A 19,853-nucleotide genomic window follows, 5' to 3' on the forward strand; every position below is an offset into this window, starting at 1 on the left:
GAACAGATTCAACGTGTGACTTAAATTACAGCTGCTTATGGAAAACTGGCCGACTTCCATCTGGATTTCCTCTGGAAGTAAGCCTGTAAGTTTATTCAGAATTATATCAATGAAATTTCTGAAGATTATGCGTCGATTGATATAAAGATCAAAAGAAACGGCCAACGTTATATTGACTAAAAATATCTGAAACAGGCAGTTTAGCATCTAAAATAGCATTTTGTGTGTTTAATTGTGTCATGGAGTGTATATTGCTGTGCTCTTGGTGTTTTTTTTCGTCGTCTCACGCTCTTTTTTCGTTTTTTGTTGGTTCGCGCCGCAAGTCTTAAATAGTCAATGACTTCTTCTTCTCACTTATGGCATTTGCGCGTCCTTTCTTAACCACTCTAGCAAAATCTTCAAGGCCATTTCCGTGATTAGATTTTGGTCATACGTGACTTACCTCACTCAATAAAATATAACTTTTTCACTTTAAGTCTATTTTGAATTGATTTATGGTCAAAGTAACTCATTTGTGTAATCAAGGTCCCTCATGAAAAGGCTTCTGTGGCGTGAATTTAAACAAGCCTGATTAAATCATCGCTAAAGGTTTTTTAAAATAGTTTGAGCAACGTCGATAGCCTTTTCAACTTATATCTGTATCTACTATCTGTATTATACCACACGCAAGTCTATTTCACAGCTATCTGGCAGTCTGCCGGCTATGTTTGTTCATGCGAAAACATCGGAGTTTTGAGACATCAATTTTAAAGGAGGAATGTGTCAAAGCGTTATCAGGCTTGCTGCGGAGTTTTTTTGCAACTTTGCGAAGGTTGAAAATTCATTGAACATACCTCGTGTCAAGCTGCTAATCTGCTTGATGTTTTGTTCTATTATTAGCCGACCTCATTTCGCATCCGGCTATTATAGCGGCGCGTTTTTGCAATTCTTTCTTTTTTTACAACTGTCTTTTTCAAAGATCTGTTTGCACGTTTTCATGATTTTTCAACTCAAATTGAAGTGATGAGTGATGGTTTTGGTCACGCGGAAACAGGAAGTGGAGTTAAAAACCGCGAGATTGGGATATTAGGCGAAAATTTGATAAGGTGAACAATTTTTATAGCCATTAGGCGAAAATTTTGAGCAAAAATTTTCTGGACAATAGAGTACTCATGTTTCCCCAAACAATCATTCCAGACAATTGTTACTATAGTTGCTGAATTCAACTGAACTGTAATGCTGCAAAGCTCAATCTCAAATGTATTTGTTTTTGTAAGCTTTTATCATTTATACACCCTTTTTAGGGAGACTTGAATACTATATAGCGCCGAGTGGATTTTGGAGTACCGTCCTTAAGTGTTTTAATTGGCATTCGCCTAATATCCACGAAACATTAGATCAACTTTTTTTGTCTAATAGCTATAGAAATTGCTCGCCTAATCGAGTTATCGCCTAACATTCCATCCCCCAAACACCAAATGATTAATTGCTCTTGAACGAAGTTCATAGCAATTATTGTAAACGTATGTGTCTTTTTTATGCAAAAATTGACGATTTTGCGCTTTTCTTCTAGAACATTCTTTGACTTCTCAAATGACTTTTTCACGCTTTCTTTCATCATTGTTGAGTGATCTCTATTACTCTCACTCTGAAGTAAAGCTTGTTGCTAATATAAAATCGGTTGCAGCAAAGAGAAAAAATGTGAGTCATAGCGCAGTGGTTAGTGCTGGTGGTTATGGATCGGGAGGTCATTTGTTCGAATCCCGGTGGCGGCAAGGTTTTTTGCACCCATAAAGAAAAAATTGATCTAGACTACAGACGCTGAATTAAATTGCCTCGCCTGTCGTTCAAGAGCAATTCTTCCGACATTTGTCGGTTTATGTTTTTTAATTTTGAGGTCAGGACTTGTCCTGCTATATTTTTTAATTCTTCAAACATATTTGTTTTGCTTTACCTCAGTTAAGAGCTTCTTCAACATTTTGTGTGAATTATTTTTGACGTCTCTGGGTCGTTTGCCTCTTGGTTCAGTGTGCCAAAAATTTCTTTTAAAAGGCAGTTACCTGGCAAGATAATCTGAAATAAGTAGTCTTCTTCGAAGAATGAAATCAAAATTAGAACTGGGAGAAACCCATTAAGTCCAATTTTAGATGCCCGCTACTTGAACTTAATTCTGATAAATCTCTGAGAAGTCTTTTTAAATCAATTTTGTTTGAGTGAATTTTAAGGAGCAATTGAAATGCGTGAAAAAAATTGGAGTTGTTTGGATTTTGAGCAAATTTTGAACATGGAGCGCAAAGAATGGGTTTGTTGTTCGAAAGGAGTGGGTCTTCTGAAAAGATTGAGAGCGGGAAAGAGAGTGGAGTGGGTGTTTTGAAAAGAGTGAGAGTGGGAAATTGAGGTGTGCAAATGTTTTCTTTAAGCAAGAGAAATTTATCATTTCTCAGTTTATTTTTTATTTATTGTTTAATTGTCATTTTCTGCTTATTAGTTTAATTTTCATTTAAACTAATTTATACATCAGTTTTCTTTTGTTTAATTTTAAATTTTTGAATTACGTGGGTATAATAAATTGTTGTATGATTTTCCAGCGCGTTTTGATAGTGTTTGGAATATTTTTTGTGGTTGGTACGTTTTATAATCACTTTGCAGATGTTCAGACTGTTAGCGCTTTTTTGCTCTTAATTATTTCTTTGGGAATTGAATGCTTCTATTGCTGAAAGGATTTTCTAATTTCCAAAAGAAAATAGTTTTGTTGGCAAAGAAAAGTATTTTTCTAGAGAAATATGATTTTTAAAAAGTCGATTTTCTCAATTTTTCAATCGATTTTCTCGATTAGCTTTTTCTGTTTTAGGGTTAATTTGAGGTTGATTACTTTTTTGTTTTCAAGTAGTTTTAGGTAATACCAGCGCTTTAAATTTGTCGCTTTCGGCAGAGCAACTCCTCCAGTTTTTGGATTTCTTCCGGCTTTAGTTGGTCGAATTTATCTGAAACGGGATTTAAAAGTCAATGCTGCGCGTACAAGGATTTTGGTAGCAGCGAAGACTGAATGGTGTTTTTTTTTCATATCAATTTTCGAAAGAGGAAAAAAGTAAGTGTGAAAGAATTTATTCTAAGCGAGTGAAATTTTTGGATCACGGTGGCTTTTTCGAAGCATTTCTTTGCTTCAATTCTAACTTTTTCGCTCTAAGTGGTTTTTCTAATTTACTACAAATATTTGAAGGTTAATGTACGTTCTTGACCATTCTAAGCATATATAAGACTTATGGGCGCAACTTTTGGCTATTTTTGACGATATGTTAGACGCGTTTCTAGCACTTTATTCTTTTTGAGTTATTTGCGATTTTTTGTATTCTTAATTTTGTTCAGTCTAAGGGAAATTTTTTGGATCCAATTAGTTTTTAATAGTTTTTTTTCTTTTGATGTTGCTTGCTATTATTTTTAACAGTGTTTCCCAAAGAAATTTATTAATTTCTATCAATTTTAGACCAACTTTCAACTTAGGATGTTTTTTTTTCAGTTTTTGGGTACTTCAGAATAGTAATTCAAATGACTGTTATGATTCTTTTTTGGAATCGCTCGTAAGAGCATTTAAGAAGAGACACTTAATGTTTGATAGGCCAATTTTTTTTCTCGTCTGCTAAGAATGTATCGTTTTTAATGTTATATGGCAGCTCTATTATTGAACAAAGTTGGCTCGGTCATATGGTCTCTTGAGTATAGAAGAAAGAATAGGAGTAGCAACTTCTGAGAAATGTTCAATATAATGTCGAAGGATTTTGTAGTGATATATATTGAAAAAATAGCTGTATTTTTTGTTTTGACCATGTTTGTTAATGTTTTTCGTTCTCTTAGTCTTAGTGATCCAATGTCTTATTGGCTTTTTTCATTGGGACAAGATTGAATATGTTATGGGTGAAGTGTGGAGCTATTTTTTTTCAGTTCATTCGTTTTTGTAAAAGTTGTGATATTTCAGTGAGTTTTTGATGCTTTCAATTTTTATTATTGTTGTCACATGATCACATGGATTTCTTGAGAAAAGTTTATAAATGCGTTTTAATAACATTAATTGTATGGTCTAAAAATTTGAGATTTTTTTCGTATATTAGGGACTTTGGTGCCACCAAGACCTTGGTGAATTTCAAATTTCTCCGAATTTTTTTATCTGTTGTCCCTTTACTTGTTTTCTGATTTTTTTTCTTCAAATTCATTGTTTACTCTAAGTACACGTAGTTTAAATGTTTTTTTAAATGTTTTGTTAATGCTTTAATCGACTTTTTAAAATTCAGCTCTCTCTGTCTCTCTCTCTCTCTCTCTCTCTCTCTCTCTCTCTCTCTCTCTGAAAAACTTCCGCAAAATAGAAAAGGAGTTCTTTTTATTATTCATAGTTTGACATTAAGGTAAATTAGTTATTTCTTTGGATTAACACCCCACTCCACGCACCGCTAGCTGGTCGTTTGAGAGGAATTCGTCCGACGTTAGAGGGTTATGTTTTTAAAGTTTTATGCATGATTTTCCTTCCTTAGCTTTACAGAATTGTTTTTCAGTTTCGATTGTACATTTAAATAGTTTATTAATTCCTCTCAGTCGTAATTTTGAGGCTATATGCAGTATTTTGTATTAATGAATTTCCGTCTGACCATTTTCTTTTTCGTCTTCAAAAACTGAATAAACAGGTAAGTATGCAATTCACCAAAACGTTAGAAGGTATAAATTCATGGTGTGATTGGCAGTTCTTAAGTTCGACCCCCCTTTCGCGTGACGTCATTTATCACTTTCTCTTGCATCCTTTTTAGATAATTTGCGTATTCAGCTTGTTGTTATTGACGCCTTTAGCTTAGCCAGTGGTTAAGTCCGCTACAGAATTAAGTATTATTGGTTTTGTAAAAAGAGATAAAAAACTGGAGGATTTTTTCCTAAAAGGTGATATTTTTGTTCTAAAAATGCCTAATTGCAGCTGTCTAAACCCTTCAAAATGCAATTAATGGTTTTACGACTTCGACGCTATTTAAAGAAATGTGATTTTTGCCTGTTTTACAGTTTTTTTGAGTTGTTCTGTCATTTACTCTTTATAATATAGGTCCGGAGAGGCAAATTAAATTACGGATTTTGCTTGAAATCCAATCGTTTCAGGATTTTGACACTACTTTTTTTCGGAAAAGAAAATGAGTTTTTTTATTTTTCCACTTTGTATAGTTTTTTATTATAATGTATTTGTCGTGTTTTTGGTAGCTCTAATTGGCTATCTCTGAGTTAAGTTTGGATCTGTTTGAAGGTTTTCATTCACAGCTAAAAGTTTTGAAGACTGACACGACTTGTCGTCAAATTATTTTATTGGTTTTTCTTCTTTAAAAGTTTAGTCTTAACGAATTTTAAAGCTATTATTGTAAAGATGTGTTTTTCACGTAGAATTTTCGTTTGACCAATTTTGCGCTTTTGTTTTAGAACATTCTGTGACTTCTCAAGTTACTTTTTCACGCATTTTGGATGTTCTTGCAACCATAAACAAAATGTATCTAGGCTTAAGCCCTGGATTTAAATTGCTTCGCCTCTCGTTCGACAAAAATTTGTCCGACATTATTCTTTTTGTTTTTTATTGTAGGTCGTAATTTTTGGTAGGTGTTTGTTTTATTAGGCATATTTGAGTTTGTTATGACGAGTAACGGTTTTAACGACTTCGACACGATACTTTTTTCCATTATATGGTATTTTTTGTTAGTTCTTCTTAATGGTTTTGTTGTTGTCTCTTAGTCTCAATAATGGTAGGTTTCTCTAATGAGTTTTGACTTTGTTTAAGCGTTTTGATGCATATGGAACAGGTTTCACGATTCTGAACGGACTTGTTTTTCTTTGGAGTTTCGGATTTGATACAGAAGTTTTCGTTGTTCGCTAACCTAATTTTGTTAATACTATTTTCAGTGGCCCCCTGATGGATTTTTTTCATTTTTTTTTCAAATATAGCGGTTTGAATATTTCTGACACAACTTACTCTGAAATACTATGAGCAAATTTTAGGATACGACCTTTTCTGCAAACTTTTTGTCATGTCGCTTATCTCATCAATTACAGGTCTTATTTGATTTCTAGTGAGGCACAATTGAGTACAGTTAGGGATTTGAGTTAAATGCTTTTTGATTTTGTTTGAAAGGATTTTTTCAAAATTTTTTAACTTTATTTGTTACTTTTGTTACGTGATCCCTGAATTATTCGCATTGAATTCCATGTATTCATTCTACTGTTGAATACTGCAATAGATGTTGAAGAGATCGTTTTCTGGGTTTTGCCTTTCGATATCTTTGACGCCACTTATTCAATGAAAGGTAAAAATCGGTTGCCCTTTTATTTGCAGTGGTTTTCGACAAAATTTGCATTTGCTGTCTAAACTCTCGTTGTGTAACGATTTTTGCGGTTTTCGTTGTTCGGCAGAATAAATTTTTTGACCACTTTTTTCTAAAAGAGGAATAGAATAAGTTTTAGATTTTTCTAGTGTTCTGTTTATTTTGTCGACGGGGTGATACATATTTTCCTTATAACCAGGCTCTCTTATTTAAAGGAGACAGATAGTGCTGTCTTCAGTTTGTTCAATTCCTTGAATTGTAGTTGAGGACTTCGCTGCTATTATTTTAAAGTTCGGTTTGTCTTTTGGCCACGTCTTTCATTTTACTCAGGTTTAACTCCTGATTTACCTCAATCTTTTTCTCATAGTATTTACCTCACTCTTTTAAGTGAATGAATTTTAGTTTTTCTCATTCATTGGCTTACGGAAGCATTATATAGTGAATACTGTTAAGGTCAAAAGAGCTAAGTCAAAGAAACGTGATAAACCAATAAAGCCGGCCATTAAGTCATAGTGCATTCGCTTATCAAATTTTATGAGAGCGGTTGCTAGCTGACATTAGTATTAGGCTAAATATCCTTCACTTTAGAAGCTGGGTTAAGTATAATTTTGGGATCTAGTTGAAACTGTCCGCCAATTTAAAATACTTTTTTCCACTTCGAAAAATTCTGTCAATTTCTATCTCCTTTTTTCTTTTGTTATTTCAATCCCAATGTGCGTCAAGCGGGTCTACGGTGGCTATTTTCTGGCAATGTGTGGCTATTTTCCGGCAATGTTCTACATTCCGTAAATCTTGCAGGCGACAAGTCATTGCTCAGCACTCACTTGTTCTTTCATAATATTGCGTCTCAACAATAAATCAGGTTGTGTTTAAGAGTGATGTAAATGTTAACGTTATTCGGAAGCATTGTAAAGAGTTCTTTTATTTGCAGGTTCCTGCTATGACGTCAATGGAGAATGCGTGGCAACAAGCTCTGTCAGAAGACAATGATAAGCTACTGAAGTTGCACGCTAATCTGTTTGAGAGGTCTGACCGAGTGCAAAGCATTCTGGACGAAATGAAAGCCACACCGGTCTACCAGCTATTTAAGAACAGACTCTTTGCACTACTCCTTTTCTCAAAGGCCATGTCGGAGACTGGGCCCAGAGATTTTGGTAACCCTAACAAAGAGGTCAACAATAACCGCTCGAAAAGTAAGGGGTTACATTTGTTTGTTCCCAACGTTTTTTTTGCTTCACAGAAATGACGACCGTGATTGCACGTTTCCGTTGTGATGGTTTTATTTCATGTTAGCGACTTTTTGAAGCTGGTCCACGTTAACACGGGTTCATTTTTGCAATTCAATTGGCTTTTGAAATATGTATGAAAAATCATCAACACTAGTGAGTGTTGATGATTTTGATCATTCCGAAGTCAAACGCATTTTTGCGGATTTGTATTGATGTAGTCAGAAAACAAAGTTCGAGCAGATTTTCGGTTCAATTTTTATCACGTCCGGTATTTTATGTTTGCAGTATTATTTTGAATTTTCTATCGCATTTTTTACATTCGTGCTCTCCGATTGTCGTCATTTAATTTCAGATTTGGTCTGCGGGTCCAGAAAATAATTTCAAGAAAAAACGTGTGCAAGAAAAAACCTATTTTTACGGCTCCAAAATTTCTCGAACTATTAATTGCTACAATATGTTTTTGGAGTGTATTTAAAACCGGAAATACAACACGTGAAAACAAAGAAATGGTCAGGTCAATAAACGCTTAACGACAGAATGAAATTGAACAGCAGAATTTTTTTGTTCATGTGCGAATTTGGCAAGCAGTTTTTTATCTCCTCGATCAAAATTGGTTCCATTAAACTACATTGTAGGTTTTTGAGGTGATTTTAGGCTCTTTAGCTATTTTATGATGTTAGTAGTTGTTTTGTTGTAGATAAATTTTAACGTTTTAAACTGCTATCTTTATTTGTTCGCTTTTTATGTTTTTGGATATTCAGTTTTCTGAGTCCTATTGGGGTTGAGTTGCAAATATATTTCTTTTCGGTGGCTTTGTTATTGATTGATTCCGTTTTTGTCAGTTTCGGGCAACAATATCACAAATATATCAAAAATTTGAGAACCTTTTGAACAGTTTGATGAAATTGTTACTTTTATATTTTTAATCAACCCCAACTAATACCATTTTGTCATTTTTTCTTAATGAGTGCTAAGTGATTGATCTCAAATTTGTAGCTAAATTATTTCACTTTTTAATTTTTTTCCAGTTGTCTTTTCATTTCCCTTCTCCGAGTTCGTGGAGTTTTTGGCATCTACAGACTTTGTTACTGCGATAGAACAGATTTATAGGTCTCGGGGCACTGAAAATTTTTTAATGTACATGAGAATTTGAAACGATTCTCTGGTTGTTTTCAAATTAGTTCACTGTCTTATTCAGATCTTTTGACCTGTGCCACAAACGTAATTTAGAGTCAGAATCAGTGTATTGTGTTGAGTGGGTGTTTTTTAGAATGTTGACAGAAAGTTTTGAATTTTGATTCTTATTTCAGCTTTTTAAAATCATTTGTCAGTTACATTTGTACTGTGCACACCGTGTTTTCATAACCATTTTAGCTAGAAATTCAGTTGTTGTCTTGGTTTTGTCTAAACGTCAATAATGGTGTTTAAAATTACATAGGAAAGAATAAATGTTTTTAAAAGTTGAGTTTTTCAGCATTATTTTTGCAAAATGTACTTAAGTACGATAGGAGGGAAGCTTTTAGTTTCTAACTTTAAAGGTTTTGTGGTGTTCTTCAAGACAGAAGGGCTAGTATATGATTCTTGAAAACTATTTTAAGTCATTGTTTTCAAAAATCACTTTTCCAAACAATTTTCTTTGCCAGTAAGTATAGTCGTTCATCTCACTACTTCGATTAGTTATCGAATTTTTCGGCCATGTTTTTTAAAAACATTTTCGAAGTCCAATTGTGTTGATCACAGTCAAATTGGAGTGGTGATTTCTAGCTCGTTGAAGTCATCAAAGGAGCTTAAAGTTAGTGAATTATTTTAATGTTTGAATTTTTTCAAACTTCTTTTAATTCTGTATTGAAAAGACGGTGTTTCGACAAATTCGTTGGTTTTCAAAGTTTTTTCGTAAGCTGAGATTTAACTTGTTTATTTATTTTAATTTTTATTGACTGCTCTTTAGAGGTGATTTTTTCCTCTTAAGGTTCTTTATTGCCATTTAATCAGCCAATGGGCAGCTGATGGTTTTGATGATCCAAGATATTTGATTCAAAGAAAATTAGTGAACTTTTTAGTTTTGCCTACTTTTTTTAAATTTTTTGTCACGTTGTGTTGTTGGCTTTCTATTCTAGTGAAGCGTTGGCGAATCTGCTAAGGGTTCCAGTTCATAACTGGGGATTTCAAATTTTCGTTGGTTCTTTTAGTTGGTTTTTGCCCGTTTTTTATCCTGTCACTTAGTCTCGCTAAAAGCAGGTCTTGTTAGCATGCTTATTTTTTCTATTGAGGCATTTTCCAACTAGTGGAGCATGTATTCATTTGTTGTGGGGACTTTGAGACTCTTTCTTTTACCAAATATTGATATTTTTCAATTGTTCTTTGAGCAAAATTTATGCCTGACTGTTTTCTCCTCGAACATTCTTTAGATTTCACTTCTCGATTGACTTTTTCACGCTTGAGCTTTTGATTTTTTTTCTGAGTGATTTGATTTGCAAACATTCAAAAATTTAGTATTTTAACATAGTGGTTACTGTCCAGGACTCGCAAACGTGAGGTTGCGGGTTCGAAGCCCTCGCTAGTCACATGTTTTTGCATCATAAAAGTTCCTCTAGCTTATGCCCCCTATTAAATTGATTGCCTGGCCAGCCGTTTGAGAGCAATTGGTCCGACGTTAGTCTGTTTATGTTTAATTTTGCCATAATATTAAGTTCTGTTTGTTACTTTATCCCTTATTTTCATTATTGACTGGTCTCTAGTGCTTTCAGCGATGCTTATTATGTGATATATCTACTTCCGTGTGCATTTTGTGTTGTATCGATTTGTAATCATTTCTTTTTGATACTGGTGATTTTTCGTTTTTGGCAGTATATTCAATCGAATGTCTTTCAACCGCATATCAAATGGCTTTTACTGACTGTAACACCATCTGTTTTCAGCAAATGTTTTATTATATTGTATTAATATTATTTACAAAATATTGTATGTTTTTTAATATTCTACACGCTCTTATAAGTTCGAAGGAAAATCAACTGAGTGTGCCTTAACTAACATTGCGAGCTTTAGCAGGCATCTGTTCTGCTGAGGTTCTAATGTTTTTGGTCTTCCTAAATTAGTACTTTCAGTTAGAATACTTTGAATTTTAAATTAGCTGTCGAATTCTGTTTTTAATTGCTCTCGAACGTATTTGAAGCAATTATTGTAAACATGCGTGCCGTTTTTATGCAAAATTTTTGCTGACCGTGTTCTTGTTCTAGAATTTTTTTTTTACTTCTTGACTGACTTTTTCACGCTTGAGTTCTTCATTTTTGAGTGATCTAAGTTGCTGTCATTCTGAAATAAAGATGGTTGATAATATAAAAGATTGTGAGAGAAGGAGAATCAGCGCCATTGTGTCGTAGTTGTGAAGATGGAAGAACCTTGGAGGGCAGGGGTTCAAACACCCCATAAATCATTTGTAAGCTATGCCCCTATAAATCAAATGCCCCGCTGGGCGTTCGAGAGCAATTCATCTGGCGTTAGTAGGTATCTTTTCCTTGCTTGTTTCTATCCCAATAAAGGTCCGAGTCAATCGCGGTTATTTTCCGCAGTCTGCTGGCTATGTTAAGTTATTGAGGTCTTCTCCCTTTGAATTCAGTTTACTCCCCTTGAATTAAAATTCCAGTAGCACGTGCGGTTGCAGTAAGGGTTAATATTTATACAATTATAATGCGTTTCATAATCTTTTTGACCGAAAAATTTACTACCCAAAAATCTTAGACAATTATCTTGTTTCCTCTTTAGTGTCCTCTAAAGACTTTCTCTATTTCTAATTTTTTTACGGATTGAAGAGGTTCGTAGTTTTTGGTTTTGTAGTATGCATTTTTCCCTCATAGTTTGTACATTATTAGAAACTATGCATTACTTATCATAATAAACGGTTCATGATACTAAATTAAGAAATACAAAGAGAAAAATGAATGAAACCAAAAAGTACGCACGATACCTTTAAATGAATGTATTTAATATTCTTCGACCACAGAGGGACTTGAACCCTCAATCTCCTGATTCGTAGTCAGGCGCCTTATCCATTAGGCTATGCGGCCTTGTTGAGTTTTGAAATATTGAGTTGAACTTTTCATCGAAGTTTTTTATCTTGGAGCGTGAAAATTATCGTTCCAACTTTAAATCAGATCGGCTGATTTCTTAAATTTGGGTGCTGCTTTAAACCTTTCTATAAGCGAAGTATCAACTTGTGTTGTTTCAGAGACTACTAAAGAAACTCTTACACTGTTCAAACATTTTACCCGCAAGAGATGCAACAAACCCAAGGAGTCCTGGTTCCACGGTATTGAGCCGGGGGAAGATCAGTTTGAAGTGTTGCGACGAATTCAGCGAGAACTGCAATCAGATTTATCTGTGCGGGATGAACCTTTGCAATGTAATAATTCATCCTTAGCCCCGCCACCTGCTAAAAAAAGTCGACGAAAAGCCACAAAAAAAGGCACGCCTGTTGCTCCCGATGTTGTGGAAGTTCCAAGAGTTGTTATGCTGAATGATCACCTCAGTGCAAAGTCCATTCAAAATGGTGTGCCCCAATCCAATGCGTTTGATAACCAGATGCAAATTAAATGTGAAATTTTGAATGTGATTAGTGAATATCAAAACAGTACCATATCATCTGGAAGTTCTGCTGCAAGCGGTTTAGCCGCCGAGTCAAATTCGCAACCGGAAAGCAGCTCTAACGCGTGTACAACGAAAAAGCGCAAACGTGATTCCGAGGGCTGTTCAAATTTGTCATCGGAACCGGTCAATCAATCGCTCCCTACTTTTGAGTGATGATTTTTAGAACATTGACAGATCAGGTGCCGTAAAGTGTATTTATTAAACATCCTTTTGTTTTTGTATCCATTCAATGGATTTTGTATATCCAATATTTATAATTCGGTTACTGCCGATTCTACATTTTCTTTTCAATGCTAAAGATTTTGAACTTGTCTCACAATTTAAAATTGTCTGAAAATATGTTTTCCTTGTGATGCTATTCTTTTTGAGCGAGAAGCGTTGTCTATTTGATCTCCGAAACGAATTACTTTTGATCTGGCCGCCCGCTACATACTAGCGTGTAGCTAATAACCATCTTCAGTCAAATAATAGTCTTCATTTTCAATCGGCTTGACGACGTAAAAAAGCGAGAAGCGTGAAAATCTTCGGAAAATTAGGCCTCAATTGATTATTTTTGGTGAAGATTGTCAATGATATAACTCTAGGCTTGGATTATTCTGATCCTAACACCTATATAGTAGCGCCTAAATTGGGCAGTTTTTTGTTACTGAAATCTAACTAATGTGAAATAGAATATCCGTCTTCTGTTGTAGATATCAGACTTCTGTATTTGTGCATCGGAAGAAGTTCAGATGAATAAAATTCCGCTCAATTGCTTGATGTTTTCACGGGATATTTTATAATTACTATATCTTTTACAACTTAGCTTTAGCGGTTATGTTAACTTAAGTTATTGTATCTTTTAGAGCGGTTATGCATAGAACATTTTTCTAAAATTTACAAGTGTTTTTAACTACTTCGCCGAATTTGAACCGTGAAAACGCAAAAAATAGAAAGTTTTGAGAACTTTCAACCTTAATATCTCGAATAAAAATTAATGAAAATGTCCCTCCAACGATTGATTCGGTTTTACGTAGGCTTTCCAGTGATACTACATTTGTATATTCCTTTCTTCAAAGGATATCGCAAAATGAATCGGTCGGCCAAAAGTGGCTTTATAAAAAATGCCGGGTTGTTGAACATTTCCCAACCCCCTAAATAAATTTAGAGGGTTGGAACAACAATGGGAGTTGCTCTAACTTTTTTCAGCTGTTCTGCAAACAAAGCTAAGGAATGATATAACCAGGTCCTTATAATGTCTTTTATGTGTTATTGTTTTGTTATTTCAGTGAAACTTTGTAGAAGCTCTTCAAATGGCTTTGTCAAGTCATGACATAGCCTTTGAGTGGCTGGACGACAGTCAGAAATGGAATTTATACGGTGACAGTATTCAGTTGGAACTGGTTACTGCAGTGCTGAAAGGCCAAACTAGCTGCAACGTCAAAGTGCCGCCACGAAACGCTCTTGTCAATGTCAACTTCGATAAAATGACACAAACCAACACGAAAACAAAATGGGAGCGATTGATACGTTGTTGTATCAAAAACGGAAATGAGGAAAATGAATGGAATTGCTGGGAATGGGAAAATGATTCAAAGTTTTTCACTCCCTATTCGGTCAAAGTTAGTTTGCAAATGGAAGAACAATTTTTGGTAGACAAAAAGGTGAAAATTATTCTGGGGTCAACCAACTATGAAGCAGATTTGAACAACATGGTTCAAGCAAACACAAAAAGTGGCTTTTCGAGAAACATTAGGCGTATTCAATCCACAAACGAACTTAAAGTTGTGGTGGATGCTTCGACAATTGAGGTGGAACCAAAGGTTGAGGCTAGTGGTGATATCAAACCGGATGTAAATGGTTCTAGCTCGAAGTCGGCTGGATCCGAAAGTAGTTCAAAACGTGGTCGAAAGCGCAAAACGGATGAAAACGGTGTCGATGATAATGACGATGAAATGGACGATGATGTGAAAAGTGAAAAGCGAAGCAAAAGTGGAAAATCTGTTGGAGGAACTTTAAGCTCAGGAACGAAGAAGATTGTCTTCAGTGAAAAAGTTCCTGTAGATGATGAGTGTGTTCAGAAAAAGAATACTTCACATGTATTGGTGGAACCTGGTGGAGCCATTTGGGATGCGATGCTGAATCAGACGAATGTTGGAAACAACAATAATAAGTACTACTTGCTGCAACTGTTAGAGGATAATAATGCTAAAAATTACCATGTCTGGTTTCGATGGGGACGAGTCGGATACAAGGGCCAGAACAGTCTCCAGTCATTTGGTCCGGATCTTGACAGAGCTAAAGCAGTTTTTACCAAAAAATTTTCAGACAAAACATTAAACGAATGGGCTGATCGAAAGAACTTTGAAAAGCATCACGGAAAGTACGACTTAGTAGCGATTGATTACGGGAATTCGCCCAAGAAAGCTGAAAAGAAAGAGGAAAATGGAGTTAAGAAGGAAATCACCCCCAGTAAATTGGATAAGAAAGTGTATGAACTGATGGAAACAATTTGTAACATTACAACTATGGAGAACACAGTTAAAGAACTGGAGTATGATTTGAGCAAAGCCCCACTGGGCAAACTCACAAGTGCACAAATCAAGGCCGGCTATGCAGCCATTGATACCATTTCAAAACTGATCGACCAGAAAATTACAAGTGGACCCAAGTTATCTGAAGCATGTAATCAGTTCTACACTAGGATTCCACACGCATTCGGATTTAAAGTGCCTCCTATTATAAATTCCATTAAAAAAATTAAGGAAAAATTGGATCTCCTGGATGCATTGTCTGAGATCGAAATTGCCATGAACATAATCAAATCAGAAGGTGGAGCTGATGAGAATACTGTGGACTTCCATTATTCTGCTTTGAAGTGCGGCATCAAACCTTTGGATAAATCGGATAAAATTTTTGACCTCCTTGAAAAGTACCTGCAGAATACACACGGTAGTACTCACACCACTTACCAAATGCAAGTTGAAGAGATCTTCAGTTTGGACAAAGCAAATGAAAAGGAAAACTTTAAGGATGATCTTGGAAACCGTCACCTACTTTGGCACGGCTCAAGACAGAGTAACGTTGTTGGCATTTTAAGTCACGGCCTAAAAATTGCGCCCCCGGAAGCGCCAGTTACTGGCTACATGTTTGGAAAGGGAGTTTATTTTGCGGACATGTCGTCTAAAAGCGCTAATTACTGTTTCCCATCACCAGCTAACACCACTGGCTTCGTATTGTTGTGTGACGTAGCACTGGGCAATTGTAACCCACTAGTGGATGCGGACTACCAGGTTTAAATTTGAAATTGTTCACCTTTCAACTCGATTGTCAATAGAAATTTACACCCAGCATACAATTTAGTCAAATTTGGTCGCTGACTGGATAAAAATTATAAACACTAGAAACATAAACGTAGGCAGATATCAGCGCCTTTTTGCGTTTAAAAACCTTAGAAATAAGAAAACCTTAAAATAAATGTAGCTGGCTGAACACAGAACAGACAGTCGTGGAGCTCATATTCAAAGAAAGAAAGAAAGAAAAAATTAATTTCTTCATGCATAATTGAAAATTATATATTTAAATTAGCTCAGCAATTTTCAAATTTTAACACAAAATTAGATAGATAAGAAGGACTGACTGGCACTATACAAACTGTAACATGAAGAGGACAGATAACAAGACCAGATGGTCTACAATGACCTGCCCAGGATTGATGAAAAACAAAACCTCACATTAGAATTAATTGGAATGAAAAGTTAAACTGTAGTCGAAACAAACGTAAACAAAGATTTCACAAAATGAAATGAGACTGTAGAAAAAAACTCTGCTTTCTGTCGTCGGTCATGGGTTGCTACATGTTAACAGAAAAAATCTGGTATCCTACATACATTAATGCAGTCTAAAGCTTAATTTTAAAATTTTAAATTCTTTAAAAAATCGGAACTTTAATACTAGGCCTGCGAGATTTTACGATTGATCCCCTACTTACTCCCTTAGCGACCTTGCCTCTACTGACGGTGGAATGAGCCTCTGGATTCAACTAGTGATGCCAACCGGTCATGGACCATCTGATTCAGCACAAGCAGCAAGGTCAGGAGTAAGTAGAAGTCACAAAAAAATTACCCGCAGCTCAAACAGTAAATACATACCGTACTAACTCAAAATTACTAACACGGAAAGTAGTTTTGAATGGATGATAAAAATCATTCACTTCCTTATACGAGCAACCGATCAAGTCAGGCATTATATCAACCTTTCTTAATTTATTATACAAAATAGTTGAACGATATTGAATAGATGAACGTTGAATTTTTGTTTTGAACGATGGCACTTTAAGCAAATTTAAACAAGAAGAGCGTCTTGAAGAGAAATTATGAAAAGTAAACATACTATTTAAAAACTCATCTGAATGGAAATTGTTGATAGATTTTAGGACAAATTTTAACAATTCATAAATATGTAGTTCATACACAGAGAGAATTTTATTATCAGCGAATATATCTTCACTACTGTCGGTTCGTTTTCGGAAGTAGATGAATTTGAGAATTTTCTTTTGAAGCAGGAACAAAGGTGTAAGTGAGCTGTAGCTGCAGCACCCGTAAATTAGTACTCCATACTGTAAAACAGGATTAATATTACTACGATAATATCTTACAAGTAGTTTTCTTGGGGTGTAATGCCTAAGCTTCGATATAATGCCACAATGCCTAGATAACTTTCCAATAAGTTTTGTTATATGGGTCTGAAAGCAGAGCTTTGTATCAATAAAAATACCAAGATATTTACACGATGAATTATGCTTAACAACAATATTATTAAACGCAAACATTGTACTTGGATTGGAAGCACTTTTACCAAAAGTCATTTGAACTGTTTTGTCTAGCGAACTGAAGTTTAGCGCTAACTTATTAGCATTTAGCCAATTACTTATTCTACTTAGGTCCTCTTCAATATCATTTCGGAGGCAGGCTGTTACAAACATATGGAAGGTCATTTATATATATATTAGGAACAATAAGGGACCTAAAATTTAATCGGAACCCCACATTTAATCGGAAGCCATCTTGATGACATGCCACAAGCTTCCACCCGTTGTTTTCTATCACTAAGATATGACCTGAACCAATTGTAACATGGTCCTCTAACTCCATAACATTCTAATTTACGTAACAGAGTTTCATGGTCTACCGTATCAATGGCTTTTTTCAGATCAAGAAAGAAAGTTACTACTTCTCTTTTATAGTTTGATCTAAATTTTTCGGTAAAGTTCAGTAAAGTTCATTGTGAAAACAGGTGGCAAGTGAAGGAATGAAATGTCGAAATAATGGAGGCCGCCATTACTTACAATTGCTCATTTTTTATGGAGGATTTTTCTTCTCTTAGAAAACAAACGTGTACGGCTCTGTAAACCTGCCTATTAAGGGAGTAAGTGACTTTTTTATTCTTGAAATCTGCAGAGTCAATGTTTTTAAACCACATTTTATATCTGAGATTTTGGTTACTGTTGCATGCAATACTATAAAATGGCCTAAGTGCGCTTTATGACATCACATGAAAAGCCTAGTGCTTAAAAAAATTTTGCAAAACACCAGAGTTTTGAAATAAAAAAATTAGTTTCTCTATATGATATAGGACAGTTGAACAACTGTATGTTTTGTACTGCACGCGTTGTAGAACTGGGTGGTTTGTCCTTTAATTTAAAATGCATGCGAAAACAGACGGACCGGACCATTTCTTTTTCGCTAGAATCACTTCATTTTTCCCCTTTTGCCAAGACAAAGCCTCGGCAAGATTTTGCAAGGACTTGTTCATTTAGGATTAAATGCATTTGCGATAGCTGCTTTAACAACAACAATTGTAATAAGTGATTGTCTATGTTGGGCACTTTGTTTTCGTCTCTTCACATTTTTTATAGAAATAATAAATTAACACTATCGAATAGCAACAAGATGGCTCGTGGGTGTCTGTGCGTAGTACAGTATGTTCCAACATACATCTCAAGGTTGAAAAAATACCCATTGGTTTCTGTCAGAGAAACCGAGGGGGGTATCCGAAAGCAACTTAAATGAATTCGAGAAAATTACGTCTACTGTTTGAACCAAAAAGTATGCCGTCTTTTTTGGACAGATAGAAACAAAGACGGTTGAAAACATTCTAGAAAGATAAGTGTACTACAATTTGAAAGACACCACGCATGTACACACACCACATTTTTGACACAAACACGAAAATGAAAACCCCAACACAAAAAAAAACATTAAAATTTTTTCTCTTTAACAATTAATCGATCTTTATTGAAGGTTCGTTACCGTTCATTAAGGTCTTCTTTGTTTGTTCGCAATAGCTCGGTGTAGAGTTTTTGAGGTAATTATATCGCTAATTTTACTTTTGGCACTAAACTTTGAAATGAAATTTTCCGAAATTTGTGTCATTCTCGATGTTTTATGAGCACAATGAAACAATTAGTTTTTCAAATTTTTGCAGATGTGTTACCAGCGGGGATTAAAAACGTACTTTTGGGTTTGGACAGATTTAAAGCCTTAAGTATTATGTAATTTTTTAAATTTTAGATTTATCAAAATATTCGATTCATGATTTCTGGTTGTTTCTGCACTCTACATCTATGTGTGTCTAAGATTTAAAGGAACTAACTTTCGCATACGGACTTTATCTTTCTCTCTCTTACATAAAAACATACCGCAGACATCACACACGAGAAGTCATGTGCATAATCCGTACAAGTGCACATACAAGTTATAACTATTTTTATTTTCCACGGTGACATGAAAAAATTAGTTTTAACAAAAAGCTATTCCATAGAACTTTTTGGACCCTGAAATGGAAGCTCAAAGTTTTGAGTATTAAGATTACCCCAAGATTCAATTTCTGCTTCCTAAAATAGATCAGGTTTTTGTTGAGTGTTTTTGTTCAGTTCAAAGTTTTGATGCCCAAAACCGGGAAAGTTGCATTTATTTTGGTCCATGTATTTTTGACCACGCTACTGTAACGCGTCGTCTTATACATATATTAGATTTTTAATCAACAGGCAGATCTAATTTTTGTAATAATAGATGTCAATGCATGAGTTCAAAATTATTTAAAAAAACTGAACGTGTTCAGGGCAACAAGCTTCCGAAGGGAAAAGATAGTGTGTTTGGAATCGGGAATCAGGAACCAGATCCAGCTTCCAAAGTGTACCTTGATGACAATGCTGTAACTGTTGAAGAAGATGGACCCATATGTGTGCCCATGGGAAAACAGAAAAGAAGCAAAGCATCCCGGACTACTCTCAACTACAATGAATACGTCGTGTATAACACTAATCAGATCAAACTCAAGTACCTCGTCAAAGTTAACTTTGTCTATGATGATCTCATTTGATGTAACAAATTATTTGTTTTCTCTTCCTGATTAACCATTTGATGTTTCACTTCTCTCATTTTTGAACTTTTATCTCGTCTCTCAGGTTGTTGAGGAGACTTGATTGGCTGTAACGATTAATAAAAATCCCAGACATTGATCCCTCCCTGATTCATATTTTGGAATAATGCCAGTCTATTTTTGTCCAATTGAGTATTAACTAAATATGAATTCAATATTTCAAAATATTTGTCTGCTTGAAAGTTTTTTCCACCATAACAATGTGTCATGTTGTTCTTGATGAAACCTAATCGGCTTCTTTGAA

General features: G+C 34.9%; 3 protein-coding genes and 1 non-coding gene across 6 annotated transcripts in view; 3 read left to right on the forward strand and 1 right to left on the reverse strand.

The window, feature by feature from the left end:
- The window catches only part of LOC142340607 (uncharacterized), a 93,871-nt gene extending 81,347 nt beyond the window's left edge, over positions 1–12,524 (forward strand). For both annotated transcript variants that reach the window (XM_075391298.1, XM_075391306.1), the window contains exons 8-9: positions 7,246–7,507; positions 11,769–12,524. In XM_075391298.1, the coding sequence (XP_075247413.1) occupies positions 7,246–7,507; positions 11,769–12,340 (834 nt within the window). In that variant the 3' untranslated portion in view covers positions 12,341–12,524. The remainder of the gene's footprint in view (positions 1–7,245; positions 7,508–11,768) is intronic.
- The window catches only part of LOC142340622 (RUN and FYVE domain-containing protein 2-like), a 208,602-nt gene that overhangs the window by 15,642 nt on the left and 173,107 nt on the right, over positions 1–19,853 (forward strand). The window lies entirely within an intron of this gene.
- On the reverse strand, positions 11,535–11,607 carry Trnar-acg (transfer RNA arginine (anticodon ACG)). Its single transcript has one exon. It is a non-coding gene; the product is annotated as a tRNA-Arg (tRNA).
- LOC142340584 (poly [ADP-ribose] polymerase 2-like) lies at positions 13,459–19,776 on the forward strand. The gene is made up of 2 exons (XM_075391259.1): positions 13,459–15,459; positions 19,289–19,776. The coding sequence occupies exons 1-2, from the start codon at positions 13,480–13,482 to the stop codon at positions 19,547–19,549; spliced, it is 2,241 nt and encodes a 746-aa protein (XP_075247374.1). The 5' UTR covers positions 13,459–13,479; the 3' UTR covers positions 19,550–19,776.

This window comes from Convolutriloba macropyga, chromosome 1, assembly GCF_964194025.1.
Source record: "Convolutriloba macropyga chromosome 1, txConMacr16.3, whole genome shotgun sequence".
Classification (NCBI taxonomy): Eukaryota; Metazoa; Xenacoelomorpha; order Acoela; family Convolutidae; genus Convolutriloba; species Convolutriloba macropyga.

What these genes read in the sequence shown, in the direction of transcription:
- LOC142340584 (XM_075391259.1), top strand. Translation starts at nt 13,480, where the DNA reads ATGGCTTTGTCAAGTCATGACATAGCCTTTGAGTGGCTGGACGACAGT. An exon ending in TAGTGGATGCGGACTACCAG is followed by an intron (nt 15,460 to 19,288) that starts GTTTAAATTTGA and finishes GAACGTGTTCAG; the next exon opens with GGCAACAAGCTTCCGAAGGG.